At 37.8% G+C, this 22235-nt stretch overlaps 1 protein-coding gene across 1 annotated transcript in view; it reads right to left on the bottom strand.

Moving 5' to 3' along the window:
• CHIC1 (cysteine rich hydrophobic domain 1) overlaps window positions 1-22235 on the bottom strand; it is a 77747-nt gene that overhangs the window by 50380 nt on the left and 5132 nt on the right. Inside the window, exon 2 of the mRNA XM_007526065.3 lies at window positions 14520-14574. Within this exon, the coding sequence (XP_007526127.1) occupies window positions 14520-14574 (55 nt within the window). The remainder of the gene's footprint in view (window positions 1-14519; window positions 14575-22235) is intronic.

Below are 22235 nucleotides of genomic sequence, written 5' to 3' on the forward strand. Positions count from 1 at the left end.
TGCACTACTGCCTGACTCCTGACATATAATCTTTTAAATGCAAAGATAAATCCAGTTTAATGAGAATTGGTTTAGGGTCTTAGCACTGATGTCCATCATGGATACTGACTTGCTGCTTTTTGTTTTGCTCATAATGTCTTAGTTTTTGGTACTGCGGTAATGCTGGTGTCAAAGAAAGTGTTAAGAAGTATTTCCCTTGTTATGCATGTACAAACTATTGTATTTACTGTCGAATGTAAAACATTAATTCCCCAATAAAGAAGTAAAAAAAGAAGTATTTTCTTACCTTCAATATTTTGGAAGAACTCAAAAATGAATAGTACCTCTCCAAAAATTTGGTAAAATTCATTGGTAAATCCATCTGGTCTCAGACATTTGCTTTGGGGAAGATTTTTGGTTAGTGTTCAATTTCTATAATTACAATTGGTTGTTCAGATTTTTTTTTATTTCCTTCCAATTCAGCCTTGAGATGTTATATGATTCTAAGAATTTATGCATCACTTCTAGATTGTGCATCTTACTAAAGTATAGTTGGATATAACACTCTTTGAATTTCTGTGTTATCTGTTGTTATTTCCCTCCTTCCATTGCTGATCTTATTTAATTTAATTAAATTTTTTTTTTTACCAGCACTATTCAGCTCTGGTTTATGGTGGTGCGGGGGATTGAACCTGGGACTTCGGAGCATCAGGCATGATAGTTTGTTTGCATAATCATTATGCTATCTACCTTCCACCTGATGATCTTATTTATTATTCACTTTCCTTTCTCCTTTTCTTAGTGAATCTGGCCAAGCATATACGAATTTTGTTAACTCTTTCAAAGAACCAGTTTAATTTCATTGACCTTTTTATAAAATTTTATTTTCTTTTTTAAATATTTTATTTATTGTAATGAAAGAAAGGAAGAAAAGCACTGAGCACTGAATGTCTCTGGCTTATGGTGTTGTCAGGGTTTGAACCTGGGGCCTTTGAGCCTCAAGCATGAAAGTTTTTTTTGCATACATACTATGCTGTCTTCCCAGCCCATACATATTTTTGTTTTCAATGGAATTTATTTCCACTCTTCAGTATTTCTGTTAAGTTCATTATTAGATAGAGACAGAGAGAAATTGAGAGGGAAGGGGAGACAAGAGAGGAAAAGAGGCAGAGAGACACCCACAGCCCTGATTCACCATTTGCAAAGCTTTCCCTCTGAAGGTGGGGACCAGGGGCTTGAACCTGCATCCTTATGCACACACCATAATGTGTGCATTTAACTAGGCGCGCCAACACCTGGCCCCTAGCCATTCTTATTTTCATTATTTCCCTCCTCCAGTTAACTCTGATTTTGTTGATTCTTCTCTTTCTATATCCCTCAAATCGGAGCTTAGGTTATTTAACTGAGCTTCTCCCTCATGTGCGCCTATATAGCTATATACTATACCCTCTTTGTACTACTTTAGCTGTGTCACAGATTCTAATAGCTTATGAAATAATTTTCTTCTGTTTCCCAGAAGTTAAAATTTCGCCTTTGACTTCCTCCTATATCAGATAGCTATTTTGTAGTACATAGTTAAATATCCACATTTTGAAGTTTTTTTTTTTTCCAGCATTCTTCTTGTGGTTGAGTACTATTAATTACACTGCTGGAAAAGTCATGATGTATTTTTTCTATACAAGAATGTGTCATGATTATTTTTAACAAGCCAGTAGTTTAATTCTATAATGATCTAAAATGATGCCTGGAATAATGAAATTTTTTAAAAAATTATTTTTACTTACCAGATAGAGACAGCTAGAAATCAAGAGGGTACGAGGAAGATAGAGGAGAGAGAAAAAGAGACACCTGCAGCACTGTTTTCCCACTTGCAAAGCTTTCCCCCTGCAGGCAAGGACTGGTGGCTTGAACCCGGGTCTTTGAGTACTGCAACATGTGCGCTCAACCAGGTGCACCACCACCTGGTCCCGCCTGGAATAATTTCAACACTTCTGAATTTATTGAAACTTCATTGTGTCCCAGCACATGTTCTGTGCTTGAAGACAAATGTTCCATGTGGACTTGAGAATAATGTGCATTCTACTTTCTGGGGGTGAAGAACTTTGAAGATGCCTAGAATGTCCAATCTCTTCAGCTCATTTAAGGCTCTTATTTCTTCCTGCATTTTCTGTCTGACTGATCTATTTTGGAGAATGAAGTACTAAAATCTACTAATATTGTGTTGTTCTCAGTGTATCTCTTCAGTTTCATTAATAAGTATTTTGGCGGGTGCAAATTTTTTTAAATTTCTTTATTGGGGAATTAATGTTTTACATTCAACAGTAAATACAATAGTTTGTACATGAATGATATTTCCCAGTTTTCCATATAACAATACAGCCACCACTAGGTCCTTTGTCATCCTTCTTGGATCTGTATTCTCCCCACCCACCCACCCACCCCAGAATCTTTTTTTACTTTGGTGCAATACACCATGCTTTAAGTATTTTGATACCTCTTAATTTAGTACATAGATGTTACTAGATGATTAGACCATGTTATCTAGCCAGTCATTTGTTGTTATGTAATATCTATTTCGTGACTTTAGTTAACTTAATGTCTATTGTGTCTGAGGTAAGTGTTCCATTAGCTTATATGACCATTTTCCATCCTTTCACTTCAAGCCTATTTGTAATGGCATGTGAAGTAAGTTTCCTGTGAACAGAATCATATTAGGCCATATTTCTTTTTCTTGATCTACTCTGCAACTCTTTATTTTGATGGGTGAATTCAGGTCACTGAGATTGTGGATCTAAAAGATTTCAGTGCCTTTATTCTATCTGAAATTTGAATGCACTTTGTTTTTTTTTCTTTAGTTCTTTTAGCACTTCTTGTAGTGTAAGACTAGTTAGTAATGATTAATTCCTTCGCTGTTGCTTGACTGAGAAGTTCATAATTCTGCCATCAGTTCTGAATGATAATCTAGTAGGGCAGAGTATTTCTTGGTTGAAAGCTTTTTCCACTGAGTACCCTAAAAATCACCTGCCGTTTCTCCTTCTTGGCTCCCTCCCCCACTTTCTTAGCTTTTAAAGTCACTGTAGAAAAATGTGCCCAAAATGTATCACCTTGTAGGTGATTCTTTTCTTGTTGCCCTCAGAATCTTGTTTATCTTACTTTTTACATTTTAATTATGATGTCTTGGTGTATCCATGTTTGGGGCTCTTTGAACTTCCTGGATCTGGATATATGTGTCTTTGTTCAGCTAGGAGGAGATTCTCAATGATTATTTCTTCCAAGAGGTTCACTGCCTCATTCTTTCTCCTTCTTCTGGAAGAGGTATGATGCAAATGCTATTCCTTGTAGGTTGCTTATGCTATTCTTTATTGTTTTTTAAATTTCTTTCTTTTAAAAGGTATTTTATTTACATATTGTATAAAGACAGGGGGATAGAGATGGAGAGAGAAAGAGAGCCTGCAACACTGCCTCAATGTTCATAAAGTGTCCGCCCTGCAGGGGCTTGAACCATGGTTAACATACCTACTTTACCAAGTGTGACACCGCCTGGCTCCTCTTCACAGTTTCTAATCCTTTCTTGTATTTTGCTATGCTTTTTGTTTATTCTACTTTATTCCCAGACTTTGGCCTATCTTGGGTCTTTTGTCTTAACTCACTAGTGAGAGTAATTTCCTCTGCCTCCAGTTTTGACTCTCACATTAGTCTGTACTGAGGGCTCTTGCTTGATGAGGTCTAGGATAAGAGGATGGCAACTGATCCAGTTAGGTGTGATTGGAATGAGACTATGATGAGTGGTATAGGAAGAACCAATCTCTCCCCATGACTAGTATATAAAGTTGGCAGGCAAGAAGCTGTTGAGGTTTTTTTTAAATTTTAAATTAAGTAATTAATCAATTAATTGGATAGAGACAGCCAGAAATTGAGAGGGAAGGGGGAGACAGAGGAGAGAGACAGAGAGACACCTGCAGCCCTGCTTCGCCACTCACAAAGCTTTCTCCCTGCAGGTGGGGGACGGGGGCTTTAACCCTGGTCCTTGTGCACAGCAACACGTGCAGTCAACCAAGTGTGCCACCACCCAGCCCCGTTTGTTTGTTTGTTTGTTTTTATGCAGACCCTGTAAGCAATCAGCATTAGATAGTTTCCCTGTCCAAGGAAATGGTGAGGCTACCTCTTTCTCCTTGACCCAGAAGATTTCTAGGGTCTGGGTAGAGTTAAAGTGTGACTTGGGTGTATATTTATGAAAATCCTGTGCTAATCTGCTCCACTGGTGCAGCAACAACATGGTACAGTTCCTGCCCTTCTTAATGACATCTTCCTCCAAACCCAGCATTAATTTCATTTAATGTGCTCCTCATACCCTCATCTATTTGGAATTTTTTCCCCTTCAAACCTTCAGTCTCTTTGGTGAAGCATTCATCTAGGTCCTATAAATCTTGAACCACTTTTCTGTGCTGTTAAACTTTTTGTTTTTTACTTAAATTTTTTTTAATCAAGAAATGTCTTAGCATCTTTCTAGGGTATTACTTCAATTATTCATCTTTATGAGCTGCTACTAGGAATTCATTTTCTTTTGGGAGTTTCATGTTTGCTTGCCAGTGATTTCTTTTTTACTTTCACATTTAGGTTAACTTCTGTTGTTTACTTACAGGTGGTACTATGGCTATAGTGATGAAATTCTTTGATTATAAGATGTCCTAGGGGGAAGAGGGTTGTGGAGGAAAGATAAACAGGGAAGGCTGGAGATGTTGCTTGAGGAGTAATGGGAGGTAGTGTACAGCCTTGTGAGAGGGCCCCTTCCTGTAATACAGTTTTTTCCCCCAGGAGTCCAACAGGGCAATGTCGCAGTTTCTAGACCTGTGCACATGGGCAACTATTCTGTTCTGCCTATGATTTCTCTCACTAATAAGATTATCTTTTTAAAAATTTTTATTTATTCCTTTTTGTTGCCCTTGTTTTATTGTTGTCGTTATTATTGTTGTTCTTGGATAGGACAGAGAGAAATGGAGAGAGGAGGGGAGTCAGAGAGGAGAAGAGAAAGATAGACACCGACAGACCTGCTTCACCGCTTGTGAAGCGACTCCCCTGCAGGTAGGGAGCCGGGGGCTGGAACTGGGATCCTTATGCTGGTCCTTATGCTTTGCACCACCCACACTTAACTTGCTGCGTTATCGCCCAACTCCCAAAATTATCTTATAGAACCTTGGCTGGCCTAGTTCTACAGGGCTCAGCTGCCAGTTTTTAGCCGGTTTTCTTTTCTGTCTCAGAGGTGAGTCATTGTGGATAGTTCAGTGTGTTGGCCTTCCCAAACAATTACCTCACTCCAAGCCATAGAGCCTATCCTGAGCCAAGTTTTCTCATGCTACTGGTATAATGGTGGCTGGTGAATAAGATATATCAAACATATTTGGCCTCTCTCCCGTCCACTGATCACTGTTCACATTTTTACTCACTTTAAGTCAATGTGTGTGCCTTCAGGCAATCCTGGCTGCACTTTGGTGAAGTATTTATGTCAATTGTTGCTCTTTAAATAGTTGTTTTAGGGGAGTGTGGTTCATTTGTAGCTATTCAACATTGGTACCATGTCCTGAATATTGAAATTTGAGAGCCTCACAAGTTGTGGTCAATTCTGGTTATTAGCCTGAAATAATTATATACTATGAAACTGAACCAATTTAATTGTCAATTTCATTACAGTGAGATTTTAATTATTATTTTTAAATTTTTTTATTGGGGGAATTAATGGCTTACAGTAGTCAAATACAGTAGTATGTACATGCATAGCATTTCCACATAACAATACAACCCCCACTAGGTCTTCCTCTGTCATCATGTTCCAGGACGTGAGATTTTAATTATAATCACCCAGTCTTTTGTCATTTACAGAGCTACCACTTATACAATACTTCAAGTTTGGAGAAAATTCACCTGAAAAGACGGCAAATACTCAATATTGACAAGTTCAGTGTGAAACTGAAGACTTCAGAGTCCATATAAACACATGGATGGACTGGTGGAATGGTGTTAATATATAATCCTATTATAGTCTTATAAATCACTATTTAAAAAACAAACATAAAACATGACATTGAAAAATTACTTAAAAATGTAAAGTTTTCTATATGGGACAGAATGGACTATGGAGTACAAATATAATTCTAATGACTTTTTGTTTTAAAATAATGTTTTACTTTTTCCCTCCAGATTTAAGAAGATTTTTTCCCCCTTTTCTTAGCTGATTTTGTGTTGCACCAACATGGTACATCTTTTTTGAGTAAGACTGAAACATTCACTTTTCTCTCTTCTGGAAACTATCAGAATATGAACAATTTAGTAAGTATTCTCATGATAATGTTTGCCTAAACCTAAGAAGAAATCTTTTCTTTACAATGGACATGACTGGGGTATCCAGACTCTAACCGGAATGTTAAGGACCATACTGCTTGATCTCAGGCACAAGGAAGAAGAATGTGGCCTGATACCTTGCTTTCGAAGTAAAGTTCCAGTCTACTAAGGGGGCAACACAGATGATCCCTTGGCAGGATCAGGTACCCAGGATAGTTTAAGAACCTCAGGGGAGAGAATGTAAATCCTTAATAGAGGTGTTACTGGTATAATATGATGGTGGCTTTTTATTTTTATTTTTAATTATTTATAAAGCGGTATTAAGTAAAAAAAATACTTCCCTGAGCAGACAACCTCACCAATGTACCATGGAACCCCCCTTTCCAGAGTCTAGCCCTACTAGGGAAAGATAGAAATAGGCTGGGAATATGGATCGACCTACCAATGGCCTGCCCAGTGGAGAAACAATTACAGAAGCCAGACCTTCTACCTTCTGCACCCCATAATGATCCTGGGTCCATACTCCCAGAGGGATAGAGAATGGGAAAGCTTCCAATGAAGGGGGTAGGACACAGAACTCTGGTGGTGTGAATTGTGCCCCTTTTATCCTACAGTCTTATTGATCATTATTAAATCAATAACAAAGAGAGAAAAAGAGGGAGAGAAATCAAGAGGGAAGGGGGAGACAGAGAAAGACCTGTAAAAAACCCTCCTTTTTGACTTTAAGAGGAGTTCATGATTATCTTTTTAAAAATGTGCATTTGAGTGGTGGTAGAGGGGAATATTTCAGTGAGTTGAACTGAGCAGTGGTCTGATCTTTAACTTTCTTGTGAAGTAAAATGAAACCTTAAAACTCTGTATTTCCCTAGTGGGAAAGAATTGGAAAGCTATCAAGGGAGGGGATGGGATATAGAGTTCTGGTGGTGGGAATTGTATGGAGTTGTACCAATCTTATCCTATGATTTGGTCAGCGTTTCCTTTTTATTAATAAATAAATAAATGTGTATTTAAGAAACAGTAAAAATCATAAAGGGTTTCATTTTACAGGAAATGAAAGTTAACTATGGATTTTGAAGAATACAAAATGTTAACTGTGTGGAATCAGAACCAATCAACTCTCCTATCCCCACTTATTTAGTTGCATATAATCATCACCAGTAATGTAATTACTTTTTAGTCAAACAGAAGCTATACAGAGACTTAATTCTTTTTAACTTCCTCAGAAAGAAAAAAGAAAACTGCATCATTGGGAGTCGGGCTGTAGCGCAGCGGGTTAAGCTCAGGTGGCGCAAAGCACAAGGACCGGCATAAGGATCCTGGTTCGAACCCCGGCTCCCCACCTGCAGGGGAGTCACTTCACAGGCGGTGAAGCAGGTCTGCAGGTGTCTATCTTTCTCTCCTCCTCTCTGTCTTCCCCTCCTCTCTCCATTTCTCTGTCCTATCCAACAACGACAACAACAATAATAATAACTACAACAATCAAACAACAAGGGCAACAAAAGGGAATAAATAAATAAAATAAATATTAAAAAAGTTTAAAAAAAAGAAAACTGCATCATAAAGGTGGGAGAAAGGGTTACAATTTTTTTAAGGATTTAAATACAGATTTATTTGAATCTGAGACTCAAGATAATTTCTTTTTAAATGTTTTATTGGGGGGTTATTGATTTATAGTAAACAGTGAATACAGTTGTTGGTACATGTATAAACATTTCTCAGCATATTTTCTAATAAGATGTAAGAAATTCTGCAAATCAAAGAGGATCTAAGTAAAACATAGCAGGATTGAGTAGTCTTCAATCATGAGGAAAAGAGTATTATCAACCACTTGCCATATTGGATCACTATAGTAAAGGTGTATTTTTAAGATATTATTATTATTATTTTACCACAGCACTGCTCAGCTCTGGCTTATGGCGGTGTGGAGGATTGAGAGTTTGTCTGGAGGTTCTAGAAGGGAAGCACAGCTACTATACAGCTATACCCCTGAACAAAGACCAGTCTGTCTCTATTCGGGGAAGGCCGTCCTCTTCGACCAAGCGTGCCACTTCAGGAGGGATACACATGGAGCGGTGAGGGAGGAAGGAGACACCCACCTAGCCAGCCAGATCAACCAAATCAACCCTGGTGATCAATGGGGTGACAGATGTCGCAGTCAGATAGCCCTAACATCCAGGTGTGGAGGACTGAATGTGACTTTGCAGCCTCAGGTGTGAGTCTCTTTGTATAATCATTATGCTACCTACCCTGCGGGTCTATTTTTGGTGTTGTTACAACCAGGGCTTCACCACTCTGTGCTGACTAATTTAGACAGAAAGAGATAGAGCAAAACAGAGATGGGGGTCAGGGACACCATATCACTGAAATGACCTTCTATGCAGTGGGACCTGAGTTCGAACTTGGGTCACTATCCAGATAAGCTATTTTGTCAGACCTGTAAGTTCTAATTTATGGGGCCAGGAAATAGTTCACTTGGATTGTGTGCTGTTTCCCATATGTGAGACCCAGGTTCAAGCCTGTCCCAAACTGCACTGAAGGAAGCTTTGGTGCTGTAGTCTTTTACTCTCTGCCTTTATGCAGTATCTAAATAATAAACAAACAAATTCCTTAAAAAAAGGTCTATTTTAAGGTTTTCAATTACCAGCACTACACATTAATCTCCCTATAATACCACTTAACTATTTCAAATTAAAGACCAGAAACTTACTTTTCTAAAGTTCTTTCACTTTCTGGACATACATACTTGATATGTATTATCATGGAAGAGCTTTAGTTAAATGAGTAAAACAATCTTTTACTACTCACAAAACTTTCCCCTTGCAGGTTGGGGACCTGGGTCCTTGTGCACTGTGAAGTGTCTGCTCAACCAGGTGTGCAAACACCTGGCGCCTGTAAAACAATCTTTACTGCACTTAATATAATATATATTTGTACTAAAAGACAAATATATTTGTCAAATGACTTCTTAGGTTTTAAGAATTTACTCTGTAATTTTACATAGTTTAGGTACAGAAGATATTTAGAATTTCATTCATACTAGATGACTACTTAGTTTTTTTTATTTGTGATTAACAGTAGGTTACAAGATTGTAAGATTACAGTGTATAGTTCCACACTATACCTACCACCAGAGTTTTGTATCCTCCCCTCCTACCTTAGATGACTAATTTTTTAAATGATAGTTTTTCCAATTTTAGCTCCTACATTTACTATATACATGTAAATATGTATGCATGTATATATATTCAGAGTACTGCCCAGCTCTGGATTATAGTAGTGTCAGGGACTGAGACTGAACCTGGGATTTCTTGTATTTCAGGCATCAAAGTCTGTTGTGTTACCTCCCTGATCTCATTTCAAAATGATTTTACACAAAATTTGCTATCTGTGGTCTGGGAGGTAGCACAGTGGGCATGGCATTGGATTCTCAAACATGAGGTCCCAAATTCAAGCCCCGGAAGCATATGTGCCAGAGTGATATTTGGCTCTCTCTCTCTCTCTCTCTCTCTCTCTCTCTCTCTCTCTACTTATCATTCTTCATGAATAAATAACAATCTCTTTAAAAATTGCTATCTGTATTTCAGATCTTTGTTTTTTCTTTTAGTTTTACTTCCAGTTCATGTAAACTCATTCTGTCTTTTCCCCTTAGTGATCAGAAAAACACTTTGACAATCTAAAATAACTTATACAAATAAAACAATAGCTAATGAAAAATATAGATATAATATAAAATATTAATTATAATATAAAATACTATAGTAAATATAATATAAAATATAATATTTAATGTTATATTCAATATAATATAAAATGTAAATGATAAAGAAATGGATAAAACGTGGTCCGGGAGGTGGTGCAGTGGATAAAGTAATGGACTCACAAGCGTGAGGTCCTGAGTTCAATCCCTAGCAGCACATGTAACCAGACTGATGAATAAAACTGGTGGTATTACCATGTAACTTTAGAAAAGACTTTCAGAATTCCTATTAGCATTTTTTCATCAGCAAAAACTGAACTAAGAAATACATGATAGTATCATTTATACTTTGTTCAGTACATGAGAAAATTTTGTATGTATATTATGTATATTATGTGCTATTAAAAAAGGTCACCCAAAAAGAAAATATCTAAGAATATTTTATATCCAGATCATTTAGGTTGTATGAATGTACACCGAAAGCAGTTTAACATTTTTACTACTCTAATTTAAAAAAACTGCACTTATTTTTTGATTTGGTGATTTTTAAATTTTTTTCTAAATATTTGTTGGATAGAAATAAGCAGAAATCAAGAGGGGAGGAGGTGATAGAGAGGAAGAGACACAGAGAAACACCTGCAGCACTGCTTTACCACTTGCAAAGCTTTCCCCTTTGCAGGTAGGGACCAGGGGCTTGAACCTAGAGCCTTGAGCACTGTAACATGTGCACCCAACCAGGTGTGCCACCACCCAGCCCCAATTTGGTGATTTTTTAGTATTAGATGGCTTCTGAAGAAATTCAGAGGTATAAAGAGATTCTGAAGATTTCAGGTATATATAAAATTGGCAAATTTTAAAGATGAAAGTCTTTTGCTTGAATATTCTATTTTTGCAATTAGCAATACAAAGGAAATGTAAAAAGTGTGTATTTATTAGCTATGCTTTAATTCACATTCACTTTAATTTAAATATTGAATCTGATATTTTCCACAAATATTCTATTATCCAAAAGATTTTTCCAGTCATTTTTATTTGCATTTTTATGATTAATTCATATAAAACAAATCTAAACTTCATGCTTCATGCTTCAACTGAAAAAGTTTTCTAAATAATCAGTATAGAAAGATAGAATGTACTAGAAAGTGGAGCCAAAAATCAGATATCGAAAGGTTCTTTTGTATCTTAAAAAGTGAAATGGCCACATATTGTCTAATGTTAACTTAATGAGGGACTATCCCTACCTCATAATAATAATGTGGAAAGCTTTGACATTTAAAAATATTTTACTTATTTATCTATTTTAAATCTTTTTTTTTTGCCTCCAGGGTCTTTGTTGGGGCTCGGTGCAAACACTATGAATCCACTGCTCCTAGAGGCCATTTTCCCCCCATTTTTTATTAGATAGGACAGAAAGAAATTGAGAGGGGAGGGGAAGATAGAGAGGGAGTTAGAAAGTTAGATGCTTGCAGACCGCCCCCCTTCCCACAGGTGGGGAGCCAGGGGCTCAAACTGAGATCCTTGTGCAGGCCCTTGTGCTTCATATTATGTGCACTTAACTCAGTGTGCTACTTCTCAGCCCCCTATTTACCTATTTTTTACGAAAGTGATAAAGACACACAGAGAGAAAGACCAGAGCACTGCTCTGTTGTGGCTTTTGGTGGTGCTAGGGATTGATCCTGGGAGCTCAGAGCCTCAGGTGTGAAAGTCTTTTACATAACCAGTATGCTATCTTCCCAGTTTTGATTTGACATTTTATCACAGGAGAGATTAAAAAGTCAATAGTAAAGAAGACAAATAATACACTATTCCTCAGAACATAGAAGTGCAAAACCAATTTAAATACTGAAAGCTGGTGACTAAAGAAAACTGGAAAAACAATCAAGATAAAACTGAAATACAGTAGTGACTAATGACCAACAGCAATCATAACTAATACTGGAATGTAATAAGTATCTTAACAATATTCTAGAAACTTTTACTATAGCAAGCAATGTGTTATCAGCAGCAGCAGCACTAGTTTAAGAAATGAGGCTCAGAGTCAATGACCCTGGGTCCATGCTCCCAGAGGGATAGAGAATGGAAAGCTATCAGGGGAGGGGGTGGGATATGGAGATTGGGTGGTGGGAATTGTGTGTAACTGTACCCCTCCTACCCTATGGTTATGTTAATTAATCCTTTCTTAAATAAAAAAGAAAAAAAAAGAAAAAAATTAAAAATTAAAAAAAGGAAGGAAAAAAAAAAGAAATGAGGCTCAGAAAAAATCTTCTCAAAGTCACAAAAGTGAAACAGTGACAGAACTTGGATTCCAATTCAGATTTCACTTCAAAGTTTTTTTTTTTTTTTTTTTTTTTTTGCCTCAAGGGTTATCGTTGGGACTTGGTGCCTGCACTATGAATCTACTACTCCTGGAGGCTTTTCCCCTTTTGTTGCCCTTGTTGTTGTTATGGCTGTCATTGTTGTTGAATAGGTCAGAAGGAAATTGAGAGGAAGGGAAGACAGAGAAGAGGAGAGAAAGATAAACACCAGCAGACCTGCTTGTGAAGCAATCCCTACCCCCTGCAGGTGGGGAGCCAGGGCTCCAACCGGGATCCTTATGCTGGTCCTGTGCTTGCAGGTCTTGCGCTTCATGCCATGTATGCTTAACCCTCTGCGCTACTGCCAGGCCCCCAAAGCTTTTTTTTTTCTCCTTTATTTTTTTACTGGGAGGTTAATGATTTACAATACAGTTGTTGGAACAGGGGTACAACTTCTTATCTCACAAAGATAGGTGTCTATAAGACACTCTCATCCCCAAATTAGGTCTATCATCTTGTATCAGGAACTGAAAACCCTCCCCCCATACACACACCCTTCTCTGTGTCTTCCTTCCCCAGAATCCTTTGCTTTGGTGCAATACAATAAACCAGTTCTAGTTTTACTTTATGTCTTGCCTTTCTGTTCCTGTTTCTTAAGTTCTTTCTAGGAGTGAGCTTATCCCAAATATTTGAGGAGAGTGAACTGAGCCACAAAGCTTGTTTAACTACTCCAAATTGTCTCCAGCTAGCTCTTATATTTCAGGATCAGGAGGATAAAGAAAATAAAGTATAAGCTATCTTCTAAGGTTAAATTAAAATTTCTTACAATCTCTACAATAACAAATAAAAAGAGAACTGGATGTATCTTCCCTTTCCCCAGTCCCCAGTTAGGCTAGGGAGAAGTTAGGTATTAGACCAACAGTAAGGAAAGTAGCAGCCAGAAAAATCTATCACAGCAAAAAAAAAAAAAAAAAAAAAAAGAGCCAATTATCAATATGAATATTTTATCCCATTCTCAAGGAGTTTAGAATGAGAACAAATTAAAAGTAATTACAGCTTTTAGAGAATGGAGTTATTTTAAAATCTATATTAGCATAGCACTGTTCTAGTATTAATAATAAACATGAGATTAAACTACAAGATTCAAAATGCAAAAGATTAACTTCTTTTAACACCAAACCATCATTTCAGCACTAGGCAGTCAGGTATTAACCACTCAGAAATTACTATTTTATAATATAATGGCTTTTCTATATTTCCTGAAATACCACACACATATAAATACCTTTTATCTCTTAGTCAAAGCCTTTCCACTTGGGCCTAGAAGTAAACATCACTATTCTAATAGAATTTTCTAAACACAGTTCTGAATTCTAAAAAAATCTTTAAATATCGAGCTAGAAGTTGCCATAGGGTACTGATCAATCAAGTTATAGAGAGATAATAAAAATTGGGAGTCGGGTGGTAGTGCAGCGGGTAAAGCCTAAGTAGCGCAAAGAGCAAGGACCGGCAAAAGGATCCCGGGTGGAGCCCCCGGCTCCCCACCTGCAGGGGAGTCACTTCACAGGTGGTGAAGCAGGTCTGCGGGTGTCTCTCTTTCTCTCCTCCTCTCTTGTCTTCCCCTCCTCTTTCCATTTTTCTCTGTCCTATCCAACAACAATGACATCAATAACAACAATAACTACAACAATAAAACAACAAGGGCAACAAAAGGTAATAAATAAATATTAAAAAAGAAAGATAATATAAATTGAACGAATTATGTCTAATTTTAGAAACTCCCAACTATTTATAAAGGGCAGAAAAGCATCTGAACAAAATTTTATTCTTTTAATATACAGCAAATCCTACCACAGGGTATTTTAAAAGTAGTGGAGAAAATGACGCTAAGAAGCAATGATTTTATTAACTCTGTAAAGACTGAAAACTATGAATCTGAATGGAAAAAGTAGTTCCATGTGCTGAGGAAAGAGACAAAACTGGCAAAGCTAAACAGTTAAGTAAATAACAGTAGGCACAAATTAATAATGAACAAAATAAATGCTTGTAGGATAGCAGGCATGAAGATCTTTTACTAAGTACATAGCATCAGAACACTAGCTTATTGAAATTAGATTTCATTACTTGTGGATCAAAGCCATTTGTCACAACACTGAGTAAATCATAAAACAATGTTTTATAAATGGAAAAATTCAAAGCAAACTCTCACTTACCTTCCCTGTTAGAACTGAGGGAAATTCAGTATCAAACTTGTTGCTCAAGCCAAACCTTAAAGACAAAGAGAGAACAAAATATATTGTATGCAGCATATTTAACTCTTTGCCTCTTTTAGAGATGTAAAGTCATTTATTTTAAAGCTCTGATTCATTTTTTAAACATATTTATTGATTTTAATGAGTGAGAAAGAGTGAGAGAACAAAACATTGCTCAATTCTGGCATATGATGGTCCCCAGGACTGAACCTTGGACCTCTGGGGCATGTCATTAATGATGTTGTATCCTTGCATGTTCTAAAAATCAAATATTTAATTAATTACTTTTTCTTTCTTTTTAAATATTTATTTGATTTAATAAGACAGAGAGAAACTGAGCGGGGAAGGTGAGATAGAGAGGGAGAGAGAGAGAGAGAGATATGCCTGAAGCACTGCTTTGCAGCTCATGAAAATTCTTCCCTACAGGTAGGGATCAGGGGCTTGAACCTGGGTCCTTGTGCATTGTAACATATGCAATCAACCAGGTGCACCACTCCCCAGCCTGGGTATTTGATTAGTAATCCAAATTAACAGTTTATTATTACTATTATTTATTTATTGGATAGACAGCTAGAAATTGAGAGGAAGTAAGAGACAGAGAGGGAGAGAGGCAGAGAGACACCTGCAGCACTGCTTCACCACTTGTGAAACTTTTCCTCTGTAGGTGGGGACTAGAGATTTGAACCTGGGTCCTTGCACATTGTAATATGTGCACTCAGCCAAGTATGCCAACACCCAACCCCCAAATTAACAATAAATGAAATTTAGAAGCAAACTAGATGCATGATATGAAACTAAAAAAAAAAAAAAACAGAAACGCTGATAAAGAAATGGAAATAACAATTTTCTACTGAAATGTTCCATTAAATCCATTTCAGTTGACAACTTTTACAGCTGACTGATGCATAGTATGTGGGGTTGGATTATACCATTGTTTCTGCTTTTGTGTATATACAAACTTTTTCTAATAAAAAGTAGAACTACAGTGGAACTACAGAATTTGAAAACTTATGATCAACGACTAAAAATATACAAGTTGAATCATGTGAATTCTCTTTATGGATTCAATCAACCAGTTAAAGAGAACAGACTGGAAAGTTCTAACTCTTCAAATGTACCCACTGAAATCTGAAGAATCTGTAGTCAGAAGTAAAAATAAATTGTGCAAGCTGTTATTTACCCACTTTTGATTTAAGTGGAGATAACAAACCACTTCCTGAATGTAAAATGATAATATTATAGTGACTACAACTTTATGTTACTGGATGACTGGTTATAAGGAAAAAAAAAAGAGAGAAAACAGTAAAATACTACCACAGGATAAACACTGTGCAAGGTAAACACATTCATATTTATTATCATGTATTTATCTCTTTTGCCACAAGGGTTGTCAGTGGGGTTCCACACCTGCACAACAACTCTACTTGATACTCCTGGTGGCCATTTCCCCCCCCCTCCCAGCTTACTTCCCTTCCTCTCCTCCCCCTCTCCTTCCCCTCCCTCTTCCTCCTTCTCCTCCTCCCCCCCCCCTTGGGGGCTTCTGCAGCATTGTTCCACTGTTTCTGAAGCTTCCTGCCCTGTAGGTGGGGGTTGGGGACTTGAACTTTGGTCTTCCTGGATGGCAATGTGTGTGTTCTACTGGGCACACCACAGTCCAACCCCTAAATATAGTACTTTAAAACTGATAACCATGTAAGAGAAGTATTGTTATCTATGCTCAGAGACAAGAAGATGACATAATTTTCTTTTTCCTTCTTTCTTTCTTTCTTTCTTTCTTTCTTCTTACAACATTTAAGTAACTTGTTCAAAATTATGTGTCTATTGAGAAGAGGAAACCAAACTTTAAATAATGACCCTTATATTTCTTCTGTTTTATATTAATCTCCTTGGGAACAGAAACCATAGTTTACTATTTTACCATATTACTTAGTAGTTTAATGGAATTCTGTATGTTTTAAGATTGTTGAATAACAGTTGTATTATTTGATTCAACTAATTTATAGCATATTGGTCTTCAGGTCACTTGAAAGACATGTTAAGAATCCAATATCTTGGTAGGTTACATGCTTCTAGGAACTTTTTGATCTCTTCCAGGTTCTCTAGCTTGGTGGCATATAATTAATTCTTCATAGAAGCTGCACAAATCAGAAGGAACTAAAAACATGAATAGACCAGTTACAGTCAAATAAATTGAAATAGTCATCAAGAGCCTTCCCAACAATAAAAGTCCAGGCCCAATCTACCAAAAGCAATCTACAATTTCTACACAATCTCTATCAAGAACCCAGTGGCAACTTTTAAGGAAACTGAACAACTCCAAAAATTTGTGTGGAACTACAAAATTAATTAATTAAGTAATTAAAAAACCCACAAAGAGCAAAAACACTTTTGAGAAAAAAGCATCACACACCTCAACTTCAGTTTATACTACAAGGCAATAGTAACTAAAACAGCATGGTACTGAATAAAAGTGGATACCGGGATCAGTGGAACAGAACTAAAAGCCCAGTAATAAGCTCACTCATATACAATCACCTAATATATGACAAAGGGGCCAAAACAATTCAATGGGGAAAGTAAAGCCTCTTCAACAAATGGTACAGAAACAACTGGACAGCCACATGTAGACAAGTAAAACTAGATTATCATCTAACACTATGCACCCCAAATCAGATAAATATGGATTAAAGATGTATGTACATGTTAGACCAGAAACTTTAAAGTATTGGCAAAATGTTACAGGATTTTAACATCAAAGACATTTGGAGACCTGAGTCCATGGACAGGTGAAATGAAAACAAGAGTAAATAAATGGGACTATTTGAAACTAAAAAGCTTTTATACATCAAAGGAAACCACGTAAGGATAACCAGGTAACTCAGTAACTGAGAGCAGACATCACACATCAGACAAATGATTAATATCAAACAAGTATAAAGAACTGGTACAGCTTAACACTTAGCACACCTCCTGTCTGACCCCCCACGCCCCCAAAAAAGTGGGCCAAAGAACTGAACAAACAGTTCTCCAAACAACAGATACACGTGGCCCACAAACATATAAAGAAATGTTCCATTTCACCTATAATTAGAGAAATGTAAATCATAACTACAGTGAGAATCCATCTCACAAATGGTGGAAATGTAAACTGGTGCAGACCCTTTGGAAGATGGTATAGAGAGTCCTTAAATGAATAAAAATGAAATTACCATATGGCCTGGCAATACTACTCTTGGGCACTCACCCAAAGAACACACAAATATTTATCCAAAGGGACATATGTACCCCCATATTCATAGCTGCATTATTTACAGTGCCCAAAGAGAGGAAGTAGCCTAAATGTCCATTGACAGACAACTTGGTTATCTCTGGAAGATGGGAGGATGGAGATACAGAACTTTGGTGATGGGTGAGGTGTGGAATTATATGCACTCCAATCTTATAATCCTCTAGCCTACTATTAACCACAAAATAAAAAAGAAGTTATTGGATATATATTCCATGGGATATCACTCTGCAACTGAAAAAGATGGTATTATGTTCAAAATGGAGGGAACTGGAGGTGATTACATTCATTGAAATAAGAGATGAAAGACAACTACCAGATTATTTCACACATATGTAGAATCTAAAGAACTGATATGCACGAACTTCCAGAAAAAATAAAACAACAATAATTAAACAAACAAACAAACAACAACAACAACAACAACAAAAACCCAGAAGCAAGCAAACTGTTCCCAAGATGTTGTGAAAACTCTGGTGATTATCTCTTAGAGATGGGAGAGGGTGGGGTAGGTACAAAGCTTTGGTGGTGGCTGTGGTGTGGAACTATACTGTATAATCCTACAATTCTATAACCTACTATAATCACACACACACAAATTCTTTTTAAAGTGCAGGCCCAGATGGTTTTAGGAATGAATTCTACAAAACCTTTAAAGAAGAATACCTGGCACTTTGCAAGCTCTTCCAAAGTCTCAAGAACACAGAAATATTCCCTGATCACCTTCTGTGAATTCAACATCACCCTGATGCCCAAAGCAGACAGACGCAATAGAAAACTACAAACTAATATCCTCGATGAACATAAATGTTAAGATATTGAACAAAGTTCTATCCAACTGGATAAAGCGGTGCATTAAAAAGACTGCATTCGACATTGTGACCAAGTGGGATTTATCCCAGGGGTGCAAGGCTGGTTCACTATATATAAATCAATAAATGTAATCTACTATATCAACAAAAGGAAAAAGTAAAAGCCACATGATTATTTCAATGCAGAGAAAGCCTCTAAAAAGATCCAACATCTAGGGGTTGGGCAATAGTGCAGTGGGTTAAGCACACATGGCGCGAAGCACAGGGACTGGCATAAGGATCCCAGTTCAAGCCCAGACTCCCCACCTGCAGGGGGGTCACTTCACAGGTGGAGAAGCAGGTCTGCAGGTGTCTATATTTCTCTCCCCCTCCTCTCTGGATTTCTCTCTGTCCTATCCAACAATAACAATATCAATAACAACAACAATAACTACAACAACAATGAAACAACAAGGGCAACTAAAGGGAAAAAATGGGGGAAAAATGGACTCCAGGAGCAGTGGACTTGTGGAGCAGGCACTGAGCCCCTACAATAAGCCTGGATGCAAGAAAAAAAAAGGTCCAACATCTTTTTATGATAGAAACACTTCAAAAAAGGGGACAGATGTAAAATTTGTAAATCTAGTTGAGTCTACATAGAGCAAACTCACAGCCAGCATCATACTCAATGGTGAGAAACTAAAAGCTTGGAGATGTCTCTATCTAGCATCAATACGGGGAATGAATTGAAAGAATTGAAAGTGGTAAGAATGAAGAAAAGACAATTGACTCGGGTGGTGAAATGGATCTGAATCAGAGAAATGGTGGTACGCAGAAAGAAAGTTTTTTGGTTATATATTGCTACTTCTTGCCGACTGCTATGAAAAGTGTAAATGGGAAAGAGTAGCCAAGAATGAGGTGGAAAGGTGGTGGAGGAACATTAAACTCAGGTGAAGAAGTGATCCTTTGAGGATCTGGGACAGGAGTGTAAGGGAGTATGGGAAAGAAGAGTTCTGTTGGGATTTAAAATGATGGTGGATAGGGTCAGATGGTAGTATACCCCATAGAGTAAGGATGGGGTCCCAGGTTTCCATTTGCAGGGGTGAATCTTCAAAAGAAGTGGAGCAGTGTTGCAGTTGTCTCACTCACCGTATTTCCCTCTGACCTCATCAGAAAATAAAAAAGAAAAACTAAAAAAAAAAAAGTGAAAATGAAGTAATGGTAAAGTAAAGGCAAAGATGCCCAGATAAGAATCTGGGCAGTCTGTACAGTAATACATAGTTGGGAGACATGAGGTAATTGAAACCATGAGAACTGTGGTCTGGGAGGTGGTGCAGTGGAGAAGGCATTGGACTCTCAAGCATGAGGTCCTCAGTTCAGTCCTCGGCAGCACATGTACCAGAGTGATGTCTGGTTCTTTCTCTCTCCTATCATTTTCTCATGAATGAATAAATAGAATCTTAAAAAAAAAAACATGAGAATTAAAATGAGACCACCTAGGGAAAGGAGAGAATGAAAACATTAGTGAATTCAGAACAAGATTGCAGGCATTTCAGGGACAAAAAGGGGAAGGAAAAACCCATAATTGAGACAGTTAAGGAAAAGCTGGGGGGGGGGGGGTCAGGCAATAGCGCAGCAGGTTAAGCACACGTGGTGCGAGGCACCAGAACCAGCTGAAGGATCCCGGTTTCAGCCCCTGGCTCCCCACTTGTAGGGGAGTCGCTTCACAGGTGGTGAAGCAGGTCTGCAGGTGTCTATCTTTCTCTCCCCCACTCTGTCTTCCCCTCCTCTCTCCATTCCTCTCTGTCCTATCCAACAAGGACGACATCAATATCAACAACAATAATACCTACAACAATAAACACCAAAGGGCAACAAAAGGGAATAAAAAAATAAATGATTAAAATTTTTTCTAAAAAAAAAGGAGAACCAGGAAAGTGCAATGGTCAAGATATTTCTAAGTTTATTTGGATGGTATAGTGCTTTAACAAAAAATCAGAGGGGGAGTCGGGTGGTAGCACAGCGGGTTAGGCGCAGGTGGGCAAAGCAGAAGGACCAGCATAAGGATCCCGGTTCAAGCCTCAGGCTCCCCACCTGCAGGGGAGTGGATTCACAAGTGGTAAAGCAGGTCTGCAGGTGTCTATCTTTCTCTCCCCCTCTCATCTTCCCCTCCTCTCTCGAGTTCTCTCTGTCCTATATGACAGCAATGACAACAATAATAATAGTCACAATGATAAACAAGGGCAACAAAAAGGGAAAAAATAGCCTCCAGGAGCCCCAGTGATAACCCTGCAGACAAATAAATAAATAAATAAATAAATAAATAAATAAATAAAACACCCCCAAAACAAAAAGGATGACCAGAAAAATAGGGAATGAAATATGCTCACTAATTTAACCATGAGAGTCATAGTCACTTCTCAGTTGTGGCTTATAGTGGTCCCAGGCACAACAATAATAATAATAACCACAACGATAAACAAGGGCAACAAAAAGGGAGAAAAAAAGCCTCCAGGAGCCCCAGTGATAACCCTGGAGACAAAAACAAAAACCACCACCACCACCAACAACAACAACAAAAAAACCCAAAAAACAAAAAGGATGACCAGAAAAATAGGGAATGAAATATACTCACTAATTTAATCTCCTCCTCTCCCTCTTTCTCCCTCTTTCCCTCTCCCTTCTCTCTCTCTCTCTCTCTCTCTCTCTCATTAAATGATAAATCTAAGAGGAAGAAGGAGAGGGACAGAAAAAGGGAGAGGGAGAGGGAGAGGGAGAGGGAGAGGGAGAGGGAGAGGGAGAGGGAGAGGGAGAGGGAGAGGGAGAGGGGAAGAGAAGGAGAGGGAGGAGGGAGAGAGGGAGAGAGGGAGAGAGGGAGAGGGACAGAGAGAGGCAGGGAGAGAGGGAGAGAGAACTAGAGCATCACTCTTCAGCATGCTTATGCTAGAGATCAAACTTGGGATGTAATGCTTAGGTCTAACAGTCTTGACACTGCCCTACTTCCCAGACCACCCTCTATGTTTTTCTATCTGAAAAAAGTAGAACACAATAGTAATGGTAAAGCTTTTTTTTCTTTTTTTTTTTTGAGATAGTAGCTCTCAAGAGGTTTTTGTTTTATTTTGTATTTAGAGAACTAGATTCTGCAGATGCTTGCAGATTAGCTCATTAAAGACATAGAGAGGTGTACTATTAGAAAGATAGGGGCTATCCAATGAGGCTTTCTTCATCTAAGAGGTGATGAGTGAAAAGGGTATAGAAGACAAAAACATAGAAATTCAGTCCTAGGGAGTCGGGCTGTAGCGCAGCGGGTTAAGCACAGGTGGCGCAAAGCACAATGACCGGCATAAGGATCCCGGTTCGAACCCCGGCTCCCCACCTGCAAGGGAGTCGCTTCACAGGCGGTGAAGCAGGTCTGCAGGTGACTATCTTTCTCTCCTCCTCTCTGTCTTCCCCTCCTCTCTCCATTTCTCTCTGTCCTATCCAACAATGACGGCAACAACAATAATAACTACAACAATAAAACAACAAGGGCAACAAAAGGGAATAAATAAATTAAATAAATATTAAAAAAAGAAATTCAGTTCTAATTAAGAGCCAATG

This window comes from Erinaceus europaeus, chromosome X, assembly GCF_950295315.1.
Source record: "Erinaceus europaeus chromosome X, mEriEur2.1, whole genome shotgun sequence".
NCBI classification, from domain to species: Eukaryota; Metazoa; Chordata; class Mammalia; order Eulipotyphla; family Erinaceidae; genus Erinaceus; species Erinaceus europaeus.